This window comes from Phlebotomus papatasi, chromosome 2 (genome assembly GCF_024763615.1).
Source record: "Phlebotomus papatasi isolate M1 chromosome 2, Ppap_2.1, whole genome shotgun sequence".
Classification (NCBI taxonomy): domain Eukaryota; kingdom Metazoa; phylum Arthropoda; class Insecta; order Diptera; family Psychodidae; genus Phlebotomus; species Phlebotomus papatasi.
Window position 1 is genome coordinate 945,909 of NC_077223.1, and position 17,957 is coordinate 963,865.

Consider the following 17,957-nt stretch of genomic DNA (forward strand, 5'->3'; position numbering starts at 1 on the left):
ACAAAACACTCAAAACATTGGAGCCATTTACACCGCCGCATTGGATTGAGATTCAATTGCCCCAAAATCATTTTTAATTTGCCAAATTCGGTTGTAACTGCCAAGATCGGTGTTAATGGTCAAGGAATGGTCGAGATAGTCCAAGTAGTTTAGAAATAAAAATTAGTGTTTGGTGGTGCCCCAGTTTCCCCTATAATGGCCTTGACAGACATGAGGATTAGCCAAGAGACAGCTTAGCGTCAATATATTAGAAATAATGGTCCAACTACATTTACATCATTTTCCACTAAGTCGTCTCTCGGTTTAAGTCGTAAGTGTGTCTACGTCTAGGTCATAACTCAAAATCGAGGGATTATATACAATACGTACGTGTAGGGGAAAGTTCTCTCCCTTCGAATGTTCATGCCTTCGAATAATGTAAATTTCTTTTGTATTTCGTAAGAGATTTACACTAAATTATCACGTAATTATCAACAATTGATGATAAACCAATTAATATTCAATAGAAATGTGTAAGTCTCTCAGGAAAACTAAAAAAAAATCACATTATTCGAAGACATGAACGTTCGAAGGGAGAGTACTTTCCCCTACTGCTCTTTCTGTAGAGTTCGAGCAATTTAGTGATGTTATGATTTTGGTTATCTATTATCCTGAATGTATTTAATGTAATGGATTATTTTATGTATCAAGAATTGAGCAAAATAGGTCTCAAGACCTGAGCCCTTGCTATGGGGTGCCAGGGAAGACTGGACACAAAAAAAACAAAAAAAGAAAAGGCCTTATTCACGTGTAGAAAATTATTTAATACAATTAAATATTTAAGACCTGTTGAATTCTGTGGTAGCCTATCGAGTTACGGGTTACGAGCATTCAAAGCTTTGAGCATTCACAAATCGCAGTGGGATTTTAATATTTTATTACAATAAATGTTTAATTACATGAGTGATGCTAAAGCATGATTTGCATGGGAAGACAAAATTCCAACAATTTGTATTTTTTACTTTTGAAAATTCTTTCTGAGATTTGATTCTATTTCGCGTATATTAAATTGGGAAACTATTGGAAGGCATTTTCACCTGGGTTTGAATTTATTCCTTTTTAACTTCAAAGGACGTTTCTGTGGTATTTGTCCCATTCTCCGTGAGAATAATTGGACAAATCGAGTCTCGGTATTTTTCAGTTGCTACACACAATAAGTAACGTACTATCTTTAATATTTTCATTATTTTTCGACTATTTTTATGGTAAAGGAATTGAAAGCGTCACTTTCATGGAATATATTTTCACTGTGAAAACAGAAAGTTTTCTTCCGCATGAGGGCACTGTTTTTGCCCACGCGTGGCGCTGGCAACTGTTGTCAATTTTTATTTCTCAAGTTTTTGATCCTTAAAGTTCGGCCCAATTGAATGACAGTTCAAGAAAATTTTCCCTAGCCCTTAGTTTTTCGATAAACATAATTACTGTCAAGTGCGCTAATCCGGGCGCTTTGCCATGTGAATAGTTATGACTACGCTAACTAGATAAAATCCATTTAAAATAATATTTTTATTTCTATTTCCGTAATATAGTCACTACAATAACATGTTATATCATATTCAACTTTGAGAAAAAGCAAAAATTATATTTTTATCCATTAAATAAGTGAGTGTAATAATTCAAAATCATCAACAAAAATTCAATTTTCACCAGTAAAATATAATATTTTGCTCAGTTAATGACTCAAAATTGATCTGACAACAATAGTTGGCAACAGTCAGTAAAAATGATACAGTAGACTCTCGCTAATTCGGCTCTTTTAAGATCGACTACTTTTTAATTCGGGCAGCACTTAAATTTGAAAAAAGTTTATCGACATTTTTCATTTTTTTGAATGAAGATATTTTTCTCAAATTTGCCATGTTTTGTCTTAAGGTGTCTACACATTGGGAGCAATTTTCGTCAAAAATTGCGTTTTTGACAGAAATTTGACGTTTCCCCCTACAATGCTGCAGGGAATTTCCTTCAAAAAAGCATTTTTTGACAAAAATTGCTCCCAATGTGTAGAGGCCATTAGTTATAACATGATTTTACATTATAAAGAGGGTTTCATGAAATTTACCATGAATATGAGTATGTAAACTTAATATTAGTATACGAAAGAACCAAAAAAATCGTTGCATTTCAAACAATTTGATGCCCGAATTTCTCGCTAATTCGGGTGACATTTCGATCCCAAATGTCCGAATTAGAGAGAGTCTACTGGAATTGATAAGTTGTCAAATATTTTTGGTTATTGAGCAACGAACAAATGGTATTTTTTATTTATTTACAAATTTACTATTTTAATTTAAAATTATTCTTCCCTTATTCTATTCTATTCTAATATTGAGCTCAGTAAAAAGTTCATGAAATAAGAACTTACATACCTTTTTCAAACGTTTTGCACATATTCTACCCATTCTACCCTTTTACACTCTTCTTCTTCTTCTTTTAAACGTTATAATAAATTCAATTCAGCTCAGTTCAATTTTCAGCATGAAAATAGGGATACGTAGGACCTCGAAATACACGGGTTAAGCCAAGAGACGGTTTAATGGAATTATCGGAATTATATTAAAATATATAATGATTCTTCTTTCTTTTCCCATCAGTTTCTGACTAAACCGTCTCTCGGCTTAAGTCGCAAGTGTGTCTAGGGCATAAACGCCAAACATTTCCAAAAGAAAAGAATGTAAAATTTGTTTTCATGAAATTAAAATTCTTACAAAATGTTTCAGCTTCTTTTTTGTTTGGATTTAACAAATTCTGAGCAGAATACTTTGTAATATTATTATACATATTTAAGAATTTATGGGTTTAATGGTTTAAAATTCTTTGCAAGCTGCATACATGACAAATTGTTCTCATATCCGATATTAACACCAAATTGTAAAGCTTAGAAGCTATTTTCACATGAACCTGCTTTGCATAAAACATCTGCGGATTTCACGTTATAGAATACTTATATATGTTAAACAGTGGTGTGACCTTCTGTAGAATGTTGTTTAGTTTATTTTCTCTGAACAATTCATCACTCATTAACTCCTATCTTTATAGAGTCCACTATTTCTGCAATAATAAACAAAGTTGTACAGATGTGAGACTTAATTAAGCTGGACATTTGAGATAAATTCACCGTATCTCTATTCATTTGGTGTGAGAACATTTTAATGTGTATGTTTATTTTACATTTTGGCTCAATTTTTCACCCAGGATCTCTCCTGGTGGTAGGGGGGTACATGGCCCATTAGCTCAGTTGGTTAGAGCGTCGTGCTAATAACGCGAAGGTCGTGGGTTCGATCCCCCCATGGGCCACGATCTTTTTATCGCAATTCTCACTTAATTTAACAAGAAATGTGGATGCATTTCAAATTTTGGGCTTTTTGTGATTTAAAGCGTTAGACGAAGTGTCATTTATTTGCATTTAATCAGTATTTTTAAAATATTTAGAGAAAAAAAATGCAAAAGAACTGGCCCATGGGGGGATCGAACCCACGACCTTCGCGTTATTAGCACGACGCTCTAACCAACTGAGCTAATGGGCCGTTGTGGACGATTTGGCAAACGCGACTCTTGTTATATTCACTAAAGTTTTACCTTTGTATGAGTGCCTTCGCTGCTATAGTAGAGTTATCAGGGAGAGATAAATCCAAATAAAAAACCACTTTCATTCATACCGAGATACAGTGTGTCGAATACTCAAAGAGGTGGCCAAAATGATGATGGATGGATATAGTGCATTAGCCTCAAGCCTTTATCTTCTCTTTTTAGGTCTCTCTTTATACTGCTCTAACAAATATTTTTCTAACCATATTTTTAATTTATATGCGAAAATAGCTTATAATCATTCCTTATTAATTACAGTTCCGCAGAGTAAATAGTTACGGGACTCATAGCAGAGAGAATCTCTCACTGAAAAAGGCTTAATCAATGTCAAATGTTATTTTACAGTATTTTTAAGAGTTCTAAACAAATTTTCAAAATTTATTAAATAAAATTTTTCCAAATGATGCATCTAGCCAAAACCAATTCTTATTGCGAGAGATTATATTTGCATCGATATTGAACATTTTTTTATATCACAGCTGTTTTTATCAAATTTTCGAAATTTAGATAGTATTGTTTTTTGTTCAAAATAATGCAGTAGAGTAAAGTGGTACAGGTTGGACAGGTCTTTTTTTCTTGATAAATTTAGTACTTCATTTTTATTTGTATATTTTTAATGCTTTAGTTTTATATTTTGGTTCATTGTGCTTAAAAAAATTTAGTACTGTATTTGTCAAGAAAAAATCCCTCTCCAACTTTTACCGGCGAATTGTCCAACTTTTGTAACACTATGTCCAACTTGTATCACTTTACCCTAGCCATTTTCTTATTGTAAAAAATATGTTCGAATCGGTTTAAAACTTTTTTTCAATTTCAAATGTCTTTATCAACTTTTCGAATTTTCAAACTAATTTTTTTCGAAATCACGCAGTAAACTACAGTAAATTTTCTGTGTAATATTTATTATAATCGAATCGACTTCAAGCTTCATTTTATATTTCAAACATTCTTATCAAGTTTTCGATTTTTTTAAATCAAATTTTTCAAACTCACGCAGTCAAACACAGTAAATTTTTTATTGTGTAATATTATGTTCGAAACAATTTCGAAATTTATTTCATATTTCAGAACTTCTTACTAAATTAAACTTTTCGAAATGTTGCTGCAAGCCGGAGCCGCTTTTTTATTAAGTAAAATAGTGTTCGAATTTATTTCGAATATTATTTTATATTTCAGGAATCACATATTAGATTTTTTTAAATAAATAAAACTACCTATGTTTGAATCGATTTCGAACCTTATTTTATATTTTAAAAGTTCTTACCATAATAAATTTTTCAAAATGTAGCAATCAGTCGGAGCCATTTTTTTATTGAGTAAAATTGTGTTCGAAATTATTTCGAGCATTATTTAATATTTTATGAAATTACATTTTTGATATCTTTAAAATCGATTTTTTTTAAATAATGCAACCAGCCGAAATCATTTTTATTGTGTAATATTGTGTTAGAATAAATTCCGAACTTTATTTTGTATTTCAGAAATTATCAAATTATTTAAATTTTTAATATTATTTAAAATTCAAATTTTCGAAATGTCACAACCAGCCGGTGCCGTAGCCATTTTCTTTATTTAGTAAAATTGTGTGTAAATTTATTTCGAATTTTTTTTATATTACAGAAGTTCTTATGAAATTTTCGTGTATTTAAAACTAAGTTTTTCGAAATGTCACAGATAGCCAACCAAAGTCATTTTTTATTGCGTAAAATTATGTTCGAATCAATTTCGAACTCTTTTTTATGTTTATGGACTTGTCAGAATATAAGCCGAATAAGTCGATTTTTTGCAAAAATTCGGTATTTCGCTTTACGTATACTCCTTGACACCTACTTTCCCTGTGAATATTACACTGGAAAGTAAATTATTCCCAAAGTTATAAAAGTTCCAAATATTAAAAATCCTATACTCACCATGTAAAATCTCAGCTTGAAATCACTCTCCTGTAAAGCTGGTCATTCACGACTTATTCCTTTTATATTCTGAGCCGTCGAAATTTTCGAATTTTTCGAAATGTCGCAGCATCCAGCTGAAGCCATTTTTTTTTACTAAGTAAAATTGTGTTCGAGTTTATTTCGAAGATTGTATTTTATATTTTAGAAATCACATTTTCGAAATTTTTTAAGTCAAATTTTTCAAAATGATGTTTTTCATTGAATAAAATTATGTTCGAATTGATTTCGAACTTTATTTTGTACTTTAGGAGTTCTAATAGAATTTTCGAAACTTTGAATTCTTAATTATCCATCGGATTCTGTATTCTGGATTGAAAGTAATCGTATATTTTGGCCCAAAGATGTTAAGAATTGAAAAAATGCGGTTGAAAAAAAACTGGTCAACTTTTTGGGCATTAAAGGCGCACTGTACGATAGCTTTAAATCACAGTTGAAGAATTTTCCTAAGAATACTATCACAATCGTTTTACTTGAATCACAAATTGGAAGGACATAAAATTTAGAATATACTTTAATGTTTATTCTATAAATAGAAATACAAAAAAAACTCTGAAAGTGACAAACCGCACTGAACATCTAATTGAGAAAATCCCTCTTGAAAATTGTAGGAAAATCTTGGGGTGAAAAATCTTAGCCTTCAATCATGGTTTGTGGTTAAAAAAACATGAAGGAAAGGAAGAAGATGGATAACAAGGCTCCACTGAGAAGGTCTTGAAGCAATTTATATCTCTTTTGGCCAAGTTAAAGTGTCTCTCAAGTAGTGAATAGAGAAGATGTCGAGAAATTAGAAATAATTTAGAACAATTTACTTTCACTTTGGTACGGAAAATTTTCCCTAATTTTGTGTCAATAAATCATTTATCAAACCGTTTAGGTTTAACCAAAGTGACAAAGTTTACGGTAAATAGTATAAAGTGTTTCTTTCTCGTTATTCAACAACCAACAATCCTTAAGACGCTTAAAACCATTCCACTATTCGATATTTATCAAAGATACGGAGTCTATGATTGAAGTGGAATGTATTCTCGAAGGAGTGGTGTGTCTGCATGTCCATTGAAAAGGCAAACCAAACAAACCAGAAACGTGAGTAGGACAGGAAAACCCTCACTATTGTACACATTACACATTGTATGTAAATAAAGTAAATAAAGGAACGAGTTCATATGGAGAGGAAGCAAATAAATGAAAGCTCTAAAAAGCTTAAAGAGGAAGAGATTTATTTATCCATTACGTTAATAAAATTTTAGAAAATAATCAAAAGAGTTACATAATATATCACAGATTAAACATATTGACCGGCAAAATCAGGAAACAGTAAGCCAAGACACATACCGAAACCAAAAAGCTATACCAGAGCGATAAATAAGTTCATTAAGTAACACAGAAATCAATTCTTTTTGATCTTCTTTTAAAAAGTAATCTCTTGCTCTTTTTCTCTACATTTCTCCATCTTTTGGCAGAAGAATTCTTCTTAATTCAGAAAGAAAGTAAAATCATTAAAATAGTAAAGACACAACCCATTAAGTTTTTATACTGCATGTCTTGACTTATGGCCTCTACACATTGGGAGCAATTTTTGTCAAAAATTGTTTTTTTGAAGGAAATTCCCTGCAGCGTTGTAGGGGGAAACGTCAAATTTCTGTCAAAAACGCAATTTTTTACTAAAATTGCTCCCAATTTGTAGACACCTTTACATTAAAATTTTCTCTGAAACTCTACAAATGAGCAGTTAAAAATTAAATTTAGTCAGTAATGGCTCTGGCTCACATTTTAGATCGGTCAAATGTCATAAAATCTAAATTCACATCCTTTTCTTTCTTAAAAGTTTAGCATATGTCTATCCTACTCTTTTGCACTCTTCTTCTTCCTTTAAACATCACACCAAATTAAATTTGGTTCAGTCCAATTTTGAAACCGAAAGAGTGTAATAGACTTATGCAAGTCTTTTGAGAAAAAAGAGGAATAAATTTTGATTTCATGAAATTTTACCGATCTAAAAGGTGTGCCGAAGCCATAAAAACCGGTTCAATAAAAATGAAAGCTAGAAAGTTGTGAAGTAGTACTTGAATAAGGATAATAAAGCGGTTACGCCTCCGGCACCCTTTTAGATCGGGATAATTTCATGAAATCAAAATTTGTGTGTCTTTTTCAAAAGACTTGCATTAATGTATCTCATTCTTTTAGTCACGATATTGGATTGAATTAAATTTAAATTGGTGTGATATTCAACAGAAGAAGAAGAGTGCGAACGAGTAGGATAGACAAATGCAGAACTTTTCACGAAGAAATTTTTACTTCATAAAATTTTCCTGATATAAAAAGAGTGCCAGTCATTATAGCTCTGGCACATCTTTTAGATCAAACAAATTTCATGAAATCGAAATTCACATACTTTTCTACTCAAAATATTTGCATAAGTGTGTCCCATTCTTTCACACTCTTCTTCTTCTATTAAACATCACACCAAATTCAGCTTAGTTTAGTCCAATTTTAAAACCGAAAGGGTGGGATAGACTGATGCAAATGTTTTGAGGAAAGAAGAGAAGTGAATTTTGACTTCATGAAATTTTCCTGATCTAAAAGGTGTGCCAAACAGACACATTTTGAACCATTTTGATTTTATACTAACCAAATTTGTTAATTGGTCAGCAAAAATCATTTAGGGTAAGGGCTCATAATTTGGTCCAGTCTGCTTATAAGCATCGATGTCCCAAGTTTGAAGTGCGATATTTTCAATACTAATTTACTTTTTTTGTTACTCACTTTTCAGAAGGGTTGTTTAGAAACTTGGCGAGCTATTTATTGTCTTATTTTTACTAAAATTAGTTTTAATACGTTTAAAAATGAATTGATATATAGAGGCGAATTTGACTCTTATTTTGGACAACATGGTTATTAATTTGGACAACTTGGCTGTAAATTTGGACAGCTAATCCCCCTCAACAGAGGATGCCCATTGTTCTTCATTTCATGAACCAATCATACCAAGTCCTCTTCCTGTTCATGTAAGGGAAATGTAGAATGTCACAAGAAATCCGGAAACTTTCCATATCATTCATTAAAGTGAGTTGACTTCGGTACTCCAAGTACGTGCGGATTCGCTCATTCCCTGGCCTTTCCAGGACCTTTCAAGGCTTTTCTCGCTACGTCTCTTTCGTAGAGATGATGCTCCTGTTGTTCTAGAGATGTTTCTCCAGGCATTTGTCGAACCTAGTCATCACAAAAGCTAAAACTTCACGAAATTTCGTGAGAAAAACACCTGCCCAAAATAAGGAGTATCACCTCACTGGTAAATGTCTTAAAAAATTTCTCATTTTTAACACGAAAAATGTAATTCACAAGGCAAATCTCACTTCAGGTCAAATGTACAAATCACCACTAACGTGAATCAACACAATATTCAATGAATATTCAATAATATCACTCAAAAAAAAAGCGAAGAAACATTGTTAGTACTTCACCACAGCTAAATAAGACTGAAGTAAAAACGAAGTTCTGTCATATTTCTCGTAAGCAATTGCTCACACTGAATTTTCAACAAAGCAATTTTAACTAAAATCTTATTCAAAATTTAACAAATTTAGTGTTAAAATCTTCCAAAAAAAACAAATATTTAGTTTTAGATAGAATTCATTATTCATCAAATATTGGAATAAAAATCCATCATTTTAATCAATTTATTTTTAGTATCCAATTTCATCCTCAAAGTGTCCAAAATAAGAAACTGGTCAAAATTATGAGCCTTTCCCGTAAAAATTAGAAAATAAAGAGCTTTTCATTTTAACTGCAACCATCTTAGATGTTAATGCTACTAGCACACCCTTTAAATCAAGTAAATTTCATGAAACCAAAATTGAATCGAACCGGATAAGCGTATAAACATATTATAAAGTGACTTGTAATAAATACAAAGCATATTGCATAACGAAGACAATAGTCCTTTAAACTCAATTTGTGTACAAAACATCTTGAATGATTTAATCATTTACCCTTTTAAAGTATAAATCCAATAGATCTACGCATTCTATATCCTCTTGATATAGCAACAGGATAGAATGGACGTATAAAGGATGAAAGAAAAAAACGAAGGGTCAACATGTTAGAAGTAATTGTGAGACTTTCTTTTTTCCAGATATTTATCTCCATCCAGAGACTGATACGGGGGAAGTAAGCATAAAACAGGAAGTGAAGCAAGAGAAAAAAGATTTCTGTAATATTGTAACAAGACACAAAGTGATCCAACACTCCATAGAATTATTTTCCATCCCAATTACCACGATGATTAAGATACAAGCAAATTTATGGCACTTTTTTTTTCCTCAGAGATTCACAAGGAAAGTTGCCTTGATGGGTCAAATATTGTTCTATTCTGGGATGCTGATGTGGAAAACTATCCGGATAATTGAGTGGCAAAAGTTACATTACATCCCCATTCCCATGCTACCCTTGGTTAATCCACCAGTCATCCCTGATACAGCATATTTTTTTTTATTTAACATGAAACTTCTCACTTAAGCGTGAAGTAATTCTGCGTGAGGAAAACTTTAAATCAGCTTATGAATAGTACACAAATAGTTGTTTTAAAGTAGCAAAGTGGCTTAAAAGAAAATTTGCTACGGAATAAATTGCTAGCATCCTCTGAAATTATGAAGAATGAATAAAGTTTCCTCAATTTTCAAGAACTTATATTTTCGAAATTTATTTAGTTAAACTGAGTGAGACGACCACCAGAAAACTTTCTTCAAAGCACATAAGAGAGTTTTCTTTTATGTATTAGAAAGTTTTGCGCAAGTTTTCCTCCAAGCATATTGGAAATTTTGTCACACTTCACGAGACATGTATTTATTGTATAAATCAAACTGCTCGTTTAAAGGGTATAAAAAAATTATTAGTATTCATTATACAAATGTCTTTCAGGATTAATATCAATTATAAGATGGAAATGTTGCAAGCGGAAAACAACATTAATGGAGTACAAGAATTCACAGGATTAACTATGCTTTTTCGAATTTGATGGACTTAAAACGGGTGTAAAAACCCGTTCCATTTTTGCATGTTCGAACCCTTGAGTAATGTTCTAGACACACTTACGACTTATGGCCTCTACACACTAGAGCAATTTATGTCCATATTGAAGGGTTATTCCTACGCAAGCGTAGGCAATTTGCATCAATATGGACATAAATTTCTCTAGTGTGTAGAGGCCATTAAGCCGACACACTATTGGAGAATCAAAATCCACTTGTGGACACTCGAGAAACTTCGAAATTCGAAAATGAAGTACTCCGACCACCATGCGGACGAAACGAGAAGTAAAAATGTCTTTTCTTTGGCTTTAGAAGTGATCTTCGATTTTTTAAACTCCAACTATTAATGCAGTAAATCAGTTTGTTATCTAAAAGTCTAAAGAAAGTCATGTTATTATTACTAAAGTTGAAGTTTGACATAAGACGTGCAACAAAATTCGTATATTTTCCAAAATGGCCGAAGGAGTCTAGCGAGTCTAGCATTAAAAATCAAAACCTGTTTTATTTTTAGTTTCACTTCGGACCACAGAAGAATGTTTAAAATGTATCCAAATTAGTCGAAAATGGTTGAGTGATTTTCGTAATATATTTTCATGTCCTGCTTATTCTTTTATCAAAGCATTTGCTACCGCAAATAAAATTGTTTTATTATAATTGCTTTTGGTTTTATGAAAAGTATCACTGTAATTAGTTTCCCTTTCTGATGGCAGGTTTATTTGGGAACATGCTCAATGACTTTTCTAAAAGGAAAGGGGAACTTTTTAATGTTCGTATTGCAAAAGCACTGAAATATTAATATACCCAAAATGGTACACAAGAGTATCATTTTGTATATAAAGTGATGGACAGAAAGAATATGGACTCGTTTTTCAGTTTAACATGAAATATTGCCGTATTGTCCGAAAAGTTAGGAAAGAGAATGGATGTGGTTTAGCATTTTGAAAGCCGCATAAAATAGAATATAGAACGTGAATTTCTCTTACTTTTCCTGCAGCATTTTGATAATATGGAAAAATATGAGTGGAATGGTTTATATTCAAATGTAAAACGTGCTTTCCGCTTATGTTTGGTGAAAGATTATCGATTTTCATCTTAATCGTTGAATGGTGTTTTCACATTATTATTAAGTCATTTTTAAATATTACAAAAAGCTTTTATCTGCAGCATTATACGAAAGAAAATTCAATTTTATTGTGAACGTATGCACAATACTCAGTCGTCTATTTGAAAGAATTGATTTCACCCTGGAAAGCTCTTTCTTGACCAGTAGAATGTGTTTCTTTTTTTTTTGGTTTATTTCCTCTCCCACATTTTTGTCTCAGAAAAAGAGAAACTTACGACTATCTTCCCCGATTGATATAACTTTCCTTTCGCTTCACTCCCTTTTGATCATCCAAAGTATGAAAAGGGTAACAAATATTTTGTCCTAGATCCATTTTTTTAATATAAAAAAATCACAACGGAATTCACTGTGTTCCAAAATAGATTTGATAGGGATAGCGTAAAAATACTTACATATTGTAACTGAAGCTTCTTCGAGTCAAATTTTATCCGGAAAAAAAATATATTTCGAAGAAGGATGAGAAAACGCAGAAGAGCGAAGAAAATCCCAATAATCCCAAATATAAATAACAAACAACAAATTTGAATGAAGAGGAAATTTGTTACAAGATAATGTAACGGAGCCTATGAAATGGAATTTTGCCAAGGAAAAGTTAAATACATGTATAAAGCTTATAGAAAAAAAAGAAAGGCTCTCAGTTGTGTAATCTTCTTAGGCCATTTGCGAGTCACTGCTGCACATCACCCATATCAAGCACACCGAAAAAAGAGCTTTTATAAGATTATCTGAGTAATTACCTCAAGACCAAATTAAATAAGCATTCCTGATAAAGGGCACAACTCCAAATTACAATAATTTTTTGAGAGGAAGAACTAATTTTTCTTTTTTCATTTCTACTCTAATTTTTTTTATCTATCTTTCTTTTTTTCTATTATATTAGGGATTAGATGTACTTTAATTCTGAGAGATGCTGGAAAAAATCTCAATCTTCGAGATGGACCTTTGTTAAATTGCAACTCTGTTACACTGTTAGTTTATTTTCGGTCTGATTTTCTATAGTTTCGTTTTACGGCCCAACATTTTAGGAAATCTTTTTTGCCCACAATTCCTCTCTAAATGGCCTCTACATACTAGAGATTTTTATGTCCATATTGTAGAGTTTTTTCTATGCAAGCGTAGGAAATTTGCTTCAATATGGACATAATTCACTCTAGTGTGTAGAGGCCATAAAGTTAGCGTCTCTGTCAAAATAGAACTCTTTCGAAAGGAATTGAAACCATAAACAAGCGTAAAGCGGCAATCAAGTGGCAGTGGACCGGTAGGGGAAACAGGGGCAGTAGTAAATATGGGGTAATTGCGGTGCCGGCAAAAATTCCGAAGAGACAAAATCCCAAAAGCCAAAATCTCAAACGAGAAAATCCTGAAAAAAAATAAAGCTCAAACGCCAAAATTCCGAGTTGTCAAAATTCTTAAAGCCACAATTCCGAAAGCTAAAATTATGAAGAGACAAAATCCTGAAAGCCAAAATCACGAACGAAAAAATCCTGTAACCTAAATCCCGAACACCAAAATTCCGAAAGCTAAAATTCCTAATTGTCAAAATTCTGAAAACCAAAATCCCGAAAGTTATATTTCCTAAAGCCAAAATCTCGAAAGTCAAAATCCCGAAATCCAAAATCTCGAAAGCCAATGGAAGGCCAAAATCCCGAAAGATAAATTCTGAATTGTCAAAACTTTGAAAGCTAAAATCCCGAAAGACGAAGAGACAAAATTGCGAAAGCTAAAATCCCGAATGTCAAAATCCCGAAAGCCAAAATTCCGAAGAGACAAAATCCCGAAAGTCAAAATCCCGAAAGCCAAAATCTCGAAAGCCAAAATCCCAAAACCTAAAATCCCGAAGGTCAAAATCCCGAAAGCTAAATTCTTAATTGTCAAAACTTTGAAAGTCAAAATCCCGAAAGCCGAAGAGACAAAATCTCGAAAGACAAAATCGCGAAAGCTAAAATCCCGAAAGTCAAAATCCAGAAAGCCAAAATTCCGAAGAAACAAAATCACGAAACTCAAAATCCCGAAAATCAAAATCCCGAAAGCCAAAATCCCAAACGTCAAAATTCAAAAAGCTAAATTCTGAATTATCAAAACTCTAAAAGCCAAAATCTCCAACTCCAAAATACCATAAGCCAAAATCCTGAAAGAGAATATCCTGGAAATCCAAGATCCCGAAAGCTAAAATTTCGAATTGTGAAAATACTAAAAGGGTCGGAATCGGAATTCAACGGAGGATAATGTGTGGAATAATTTCCCAAAACAAAGGAAACTTCCCTGTGCCTCCAGGAAGAGCGGCTGGAATCGTGGGAGTACCTATGATGCTTTTAATACTAAACCTACTAAGACCGGTCAAATTGACCGGTTTATAAACTTTTTAAAATTAACACATATTTAAACGGTACAATGCCGCTATCAAACTCTATGAATTTCTTAAAATATGCAGATATATTCGGTATTTTGACTTTTTCGGGATTTTGACGTTCGTGATTTTGGCTTTCGGGATTTTAGTTATAGGATTATGTCCGGGACTTGCTAGTTCTAAATGTATGTCGACCACTGAAGTCTAAAATCTAATTTTAGACTTCGGTGTTCACAATTGCCATATTTAACTACTTCCCCAACCCACTCTGATTTATATTTTTATTCAAAATGGAAATTTCTAAGATATTTTGGACTATGATTTAGTGTCAAAAATCAACATGTCGGCACAATGCTTTGCAATAGACCGATAGATCGACACTAGTTTTAGCAGAGATCGACAGATCGACACGAGCCGACACCAAGATTTCTTGCTTTACTTTTATGGCGCAGAAGAACTTGATTCGTTTCTTAGTTTGGTCGTTCCGTCTACTGAACAGAAAATTCCAGAACAATTGTTCAAAAATTGAACAGACATTATTCTGCGGTTTCATTTCAATACTCTGAAGTTTTTTTTTCCAAAATTTTTACCAAAAAAATTAATATTCCACCGATTTTGATTATTATCGAAAAAAAAACACGGAGCAAATTTGGAAGGACTCGTCAAGCTTCTTGAAGAAGCTTCTCGTCCTTAAAGAACTACTCATTATTTCGTCATTTTGTATGTCTTCGAGAAAGCTTACTTAAGCATTTTTAATATTTTAACATAATCAGAAATATTAAGATGCTTGGTCTTTCCTTTGTCTTCCAAAAAAAAAATCGATAAAACAGCGAATTTTCGGCCTTCTAATCAGAAGAATCCCCTTAAAGTAACAGGAGAAAAATGCAAATAAAACGATAACAGAATATTTTTATTTCACATTTTTTTCTTGAAGTATGAATGCATAAATAAAATTATTTTACTATGAAATTCTACAACATCATCTTCAGTATATTTATCATTAGAGAGGTGAAGTTCCAGGGATGAACAGACTCCATTTATCAGAAAATTCTTGCTATCTGCAACTTCTGGTGGTTTTTCCTCGCTGAAAATATCAATATCATGATTACTGTGCATTTCTATAGAATCCTCAGCATTATCCGATTGATGTTGGAAGGATTCATTAGATTCATTTTCAGACTCCGAAAAGCTTCCAGTATCTGGATCAACAACGTAGACTTTAGTGGCTGAATCTAACAGATTGGAAGACTCTGGATCTGGAACTTCACTTGACTGATCTCCTGTTGAGATATTTTCCTCCAAATCTGGTTCAGATTGTTCCGGATCATCCGGGTGGCTCTCAAATGAATCTATTGAAGGTTTCGGTGGATCCAAGTACTTAGCTTGATACCCTTTCCAGTTATTGATAAACCAACAATGTTTGTACCATTTCCAAACCCTTGAATTATCCATTTCATTTGGATTTGTGTTTTGAGCCTTCTTTTTCATCTTTCTCTTCTCCAGAAACAATTGCTTTTTTATGTACTTTATCAGATTAGCCATTCTGTCAGCTTAGGATTAGAAAAGATGAATTGTAGTTGCTAATATTTCAGAAAATGGACTAAAAAATCTCTTACACGTAATTCCAATTTTCTTGGATGATTCTTCAATAGCCTTATACCTCGCTGATGATCGATAATCAGGATGATTTGTATTCCAAAGAATTGAATTTGCTTTCATTTCAGCTATTGCTTTCTTCATAACGCTACTCTAGAATAGAATATATCAATTTGATCAGTTTAGACTTCTAATGATAGGTTTGATCGTATGGAAAGATTACTGATGCATTAATTTTCAATGTTCAGTTTCTTTTTTTTTTAAATTTCCCTCCAGCTCTCAAGCTCATTGAACTTATTTAGGACCGGGACCGGGACAACTCCGTCATTATGCGTAGATGAATAAATTTTCTATGAAAATTTGTCCTGTAGGTATTTTTTCAAATTTACGGAAGCCCGTAATGAAGCGAATCAAAATATGATAATACTCAATGTCTGGTACTATTTGCCCCAGCATTTTTGAGAAGTCACAAAATTATCTTTTAGAAATTGGCTCGATAAACGTATTTCCTTACAAAATAGAGAAAAATTACTTTCACAAAGTTATAGAGCGGTAAATTTCCTATAAAACTGCGCTAATTAGAAATTTTTGAAGCGCTCGAGTAGCTTTTAAAAAAAATAAAATATCCGTTTTGTGACTTTTTGCCCCATTCTCCCCATACTGTGCCGTGTACTTTTAGGGGTTTTCGAAAGCTGCTGTTTCTTAAAATTCAATTAAAAAAAAGTGGCGAAAAAGTGCTTACAAGATAGCGAAAAGAAAACTACTGAAACATGCATTGTTGCAGGAAATGTTTTTTTTTTCAAATAGATGCTCAAAAATTCTCGTGAAGTCTCCTGGTTTAATAGAGAGACAATGCTTCAAAGCACCTGTACACAAAATTTCATTTTATTTTGACAAAAAGTATAAGAATTATAAGGGTGTCAACTCTTATGGTGGCGAAAAGTACTTACTCTACCCTAATCGAACCCTATTGACTTAAAGTTGGCAAGCATGAAAATTACTCGAAATCTACTAGAAACACAGTTGGTACGCGTGAAAAATTGCTCGAAATGCAATTGCTCGCAATGCTTTTGAGATGATTCAGGACGAAAAGTAATATCTTATCGATCATATTACTCGGCTAGTGTGCAAAATCTGTCCGCCTTTTCTTACTCTTAATAAAAAAATAATTCTTTATTAGCGTCCATTTTGGACCTCATAAAATGCTAAGTTTATACATAGTCAACATTAATACATCTTTTTAGCTGCATTCAATCTTCTCAAATAATCTACACCTCTTCCATCTTCGTTCAGAATTTCTCTTCTATCTTCCCTCACTTTTACATCCCTGCAGAACCCTACTAAACATGTCTTAAATCGTCTAACCCTGTACAGTAGACTCTCTCTCAATCGGGAATATGGGGCGAATTGTCATCCGGTTTATCGATAGATTTGGGCGTCAAAGCCTTTGTAAGTTCCACAAAAAACGCTCAATTATAAAGAATCACGACAAAATAGGAAGAACTACAGCGAATTTGAGCGAATTAGCTTCATAATTAAGCGTGAAAATTGTCAACAAAATTTGACGCCCGATTGAAAAAGAGCCGATTGAGTGAGAGTCTACTGTATTACAAAAAGCACATTTTTTGTCTTTTTTTTCAAATAGGTACTTCTGTCAGTGCGTTATATCTTTCCTGATCTACCCATTCTCGATCTCTTTTTTGTAACTCGTACCAATGGACATTCCTTCGTTTAATCTTGTATTTACTATCATTTCGGAGTAACCAACTCTTTCTAGGAACTTTCTTCTACTTTTCTTCCATGTTGATTCCGGTTGATCCTCATCTCTTTTACACACTCTTTCAACACCTTGTTCGGATTTCTTTTAATATTTTCCTCGAACTTGATTGCTCTGCTAGCTGCCACAGTTTGCTCTTACTCTTAATATTAATCTTATATGTGACACTACGGTGAGTTCTCCTGTGAGTAGAACTCTCTTCAGGCAACTACACACAACCAAGCCTTTCCTTATTAATCCAACAGTGTGTCCAATATAATTCCTGACTATGTGTTGTATACCCTCGTAGATTTGATATACTTACTGTAGGCAAGGAAGTGTTCACTTTTGGCTGTTTTTTTAAGACTATAATATCCATTTTCGCTCCCAAAAATGTAAACAAACTCAATGACAAAAACTGTTCGATCTTTTCGACAAACAAATTCCACGGGGTTTTCGTAGGAAACATCATAGGACAAATCCTTGTACTTTTCTAGCAGTTGCAAGAATTTCGAAATTTTTAACTTTAAAA

At 32.7% G+C, this 17,957-nt stretch overlaps 1 protein-coding gene and 2 non-coding genes across 4 annotated transcripts; 1 reads left to right on the forward strand and 2 right to left on the reverse strand.

Moving 5' to 3' along the window:
• Positions 1 to 3,259: 3,259 nt before the first annotated feature.
• Positions 3,260 to 3,333, forward strand: Trnai-aau (transfer RNA isoleucine (anticodon AAU)). Its single transcript has one exon. It is a non-coding gene; the product is annotated as a tRNA-Ile (tRNA).
• Positions 3,334 to 3,489: 156 nt separating this feature from the next.
• Positions 3,490 to 3,563, reverse strand: Trnai-aau (transfer RNA isoleucine (anticodon AAU)). The gene has a single exon. It is a non-coding gene; the product is annotated as a tRNA-Ile (tRNA).
• An 11,401-nt stretch (positions 3,564 to 14,964) lies between these two features.
• Positions 14,965 to 17,851, reverse strand: LOC129802108 (uncharacterized). Of its 2 annotated transcripts, none has more exons than XM_055847688.1 (3): positions 17,751 to 17,851; positions 15,690 to 15,817; positions 14,965 to 15,623 (listed from the first exon to the last, which is right to left on the reverse strand). In XM_055847688.1, the coding sequence occupies exons 2-3, from the start codon at positions 15,811 to 15,813 to the stop codon at positions 14,989 to 14,991; spliced, it is 759 nt and encodes a 252-aa protein (XP_055703663.1). In that variant the 5' UTR covers positions 15,814 to 15,817; positions 17,751 to 17,851; the 3' UTR covers positions 14,965 to 14,988. The 2 variants fall into 2 exon arrangements, with proteins under 2 accessions (XP_055703663.1, XP_055703661.1); XM_055847686.1 differs by having other exon boundaries at positions 15,690 to 15,822.
• Between the last annotated feature and the right edge of the window lie 106 nt (positions 17,852 to 17,957).

Coding starts and splice junctions, on each gene's coding strand:
- LOC129802108 (XM_055847686.1), bottom strand. CDS start 17,804: ATGGATATTATAGTCTTAAAAAAACAGCCAAAAGTGAACACTTCCTTG. Junction 15,823..17,750: donor TGAACACTTCCTTGCCTACA/GTAAGTATATCA, acceptor ATTCTATTCTAG/AGTAGCGTTATGAAGAAAGC. Junction 15,624..15,689: donor CAAGAAAATTGGAATTACGT/GTAAGAGATTTT, acceptor TCTAATCCTAAG/CTGACAGAATGGCTAATCTG.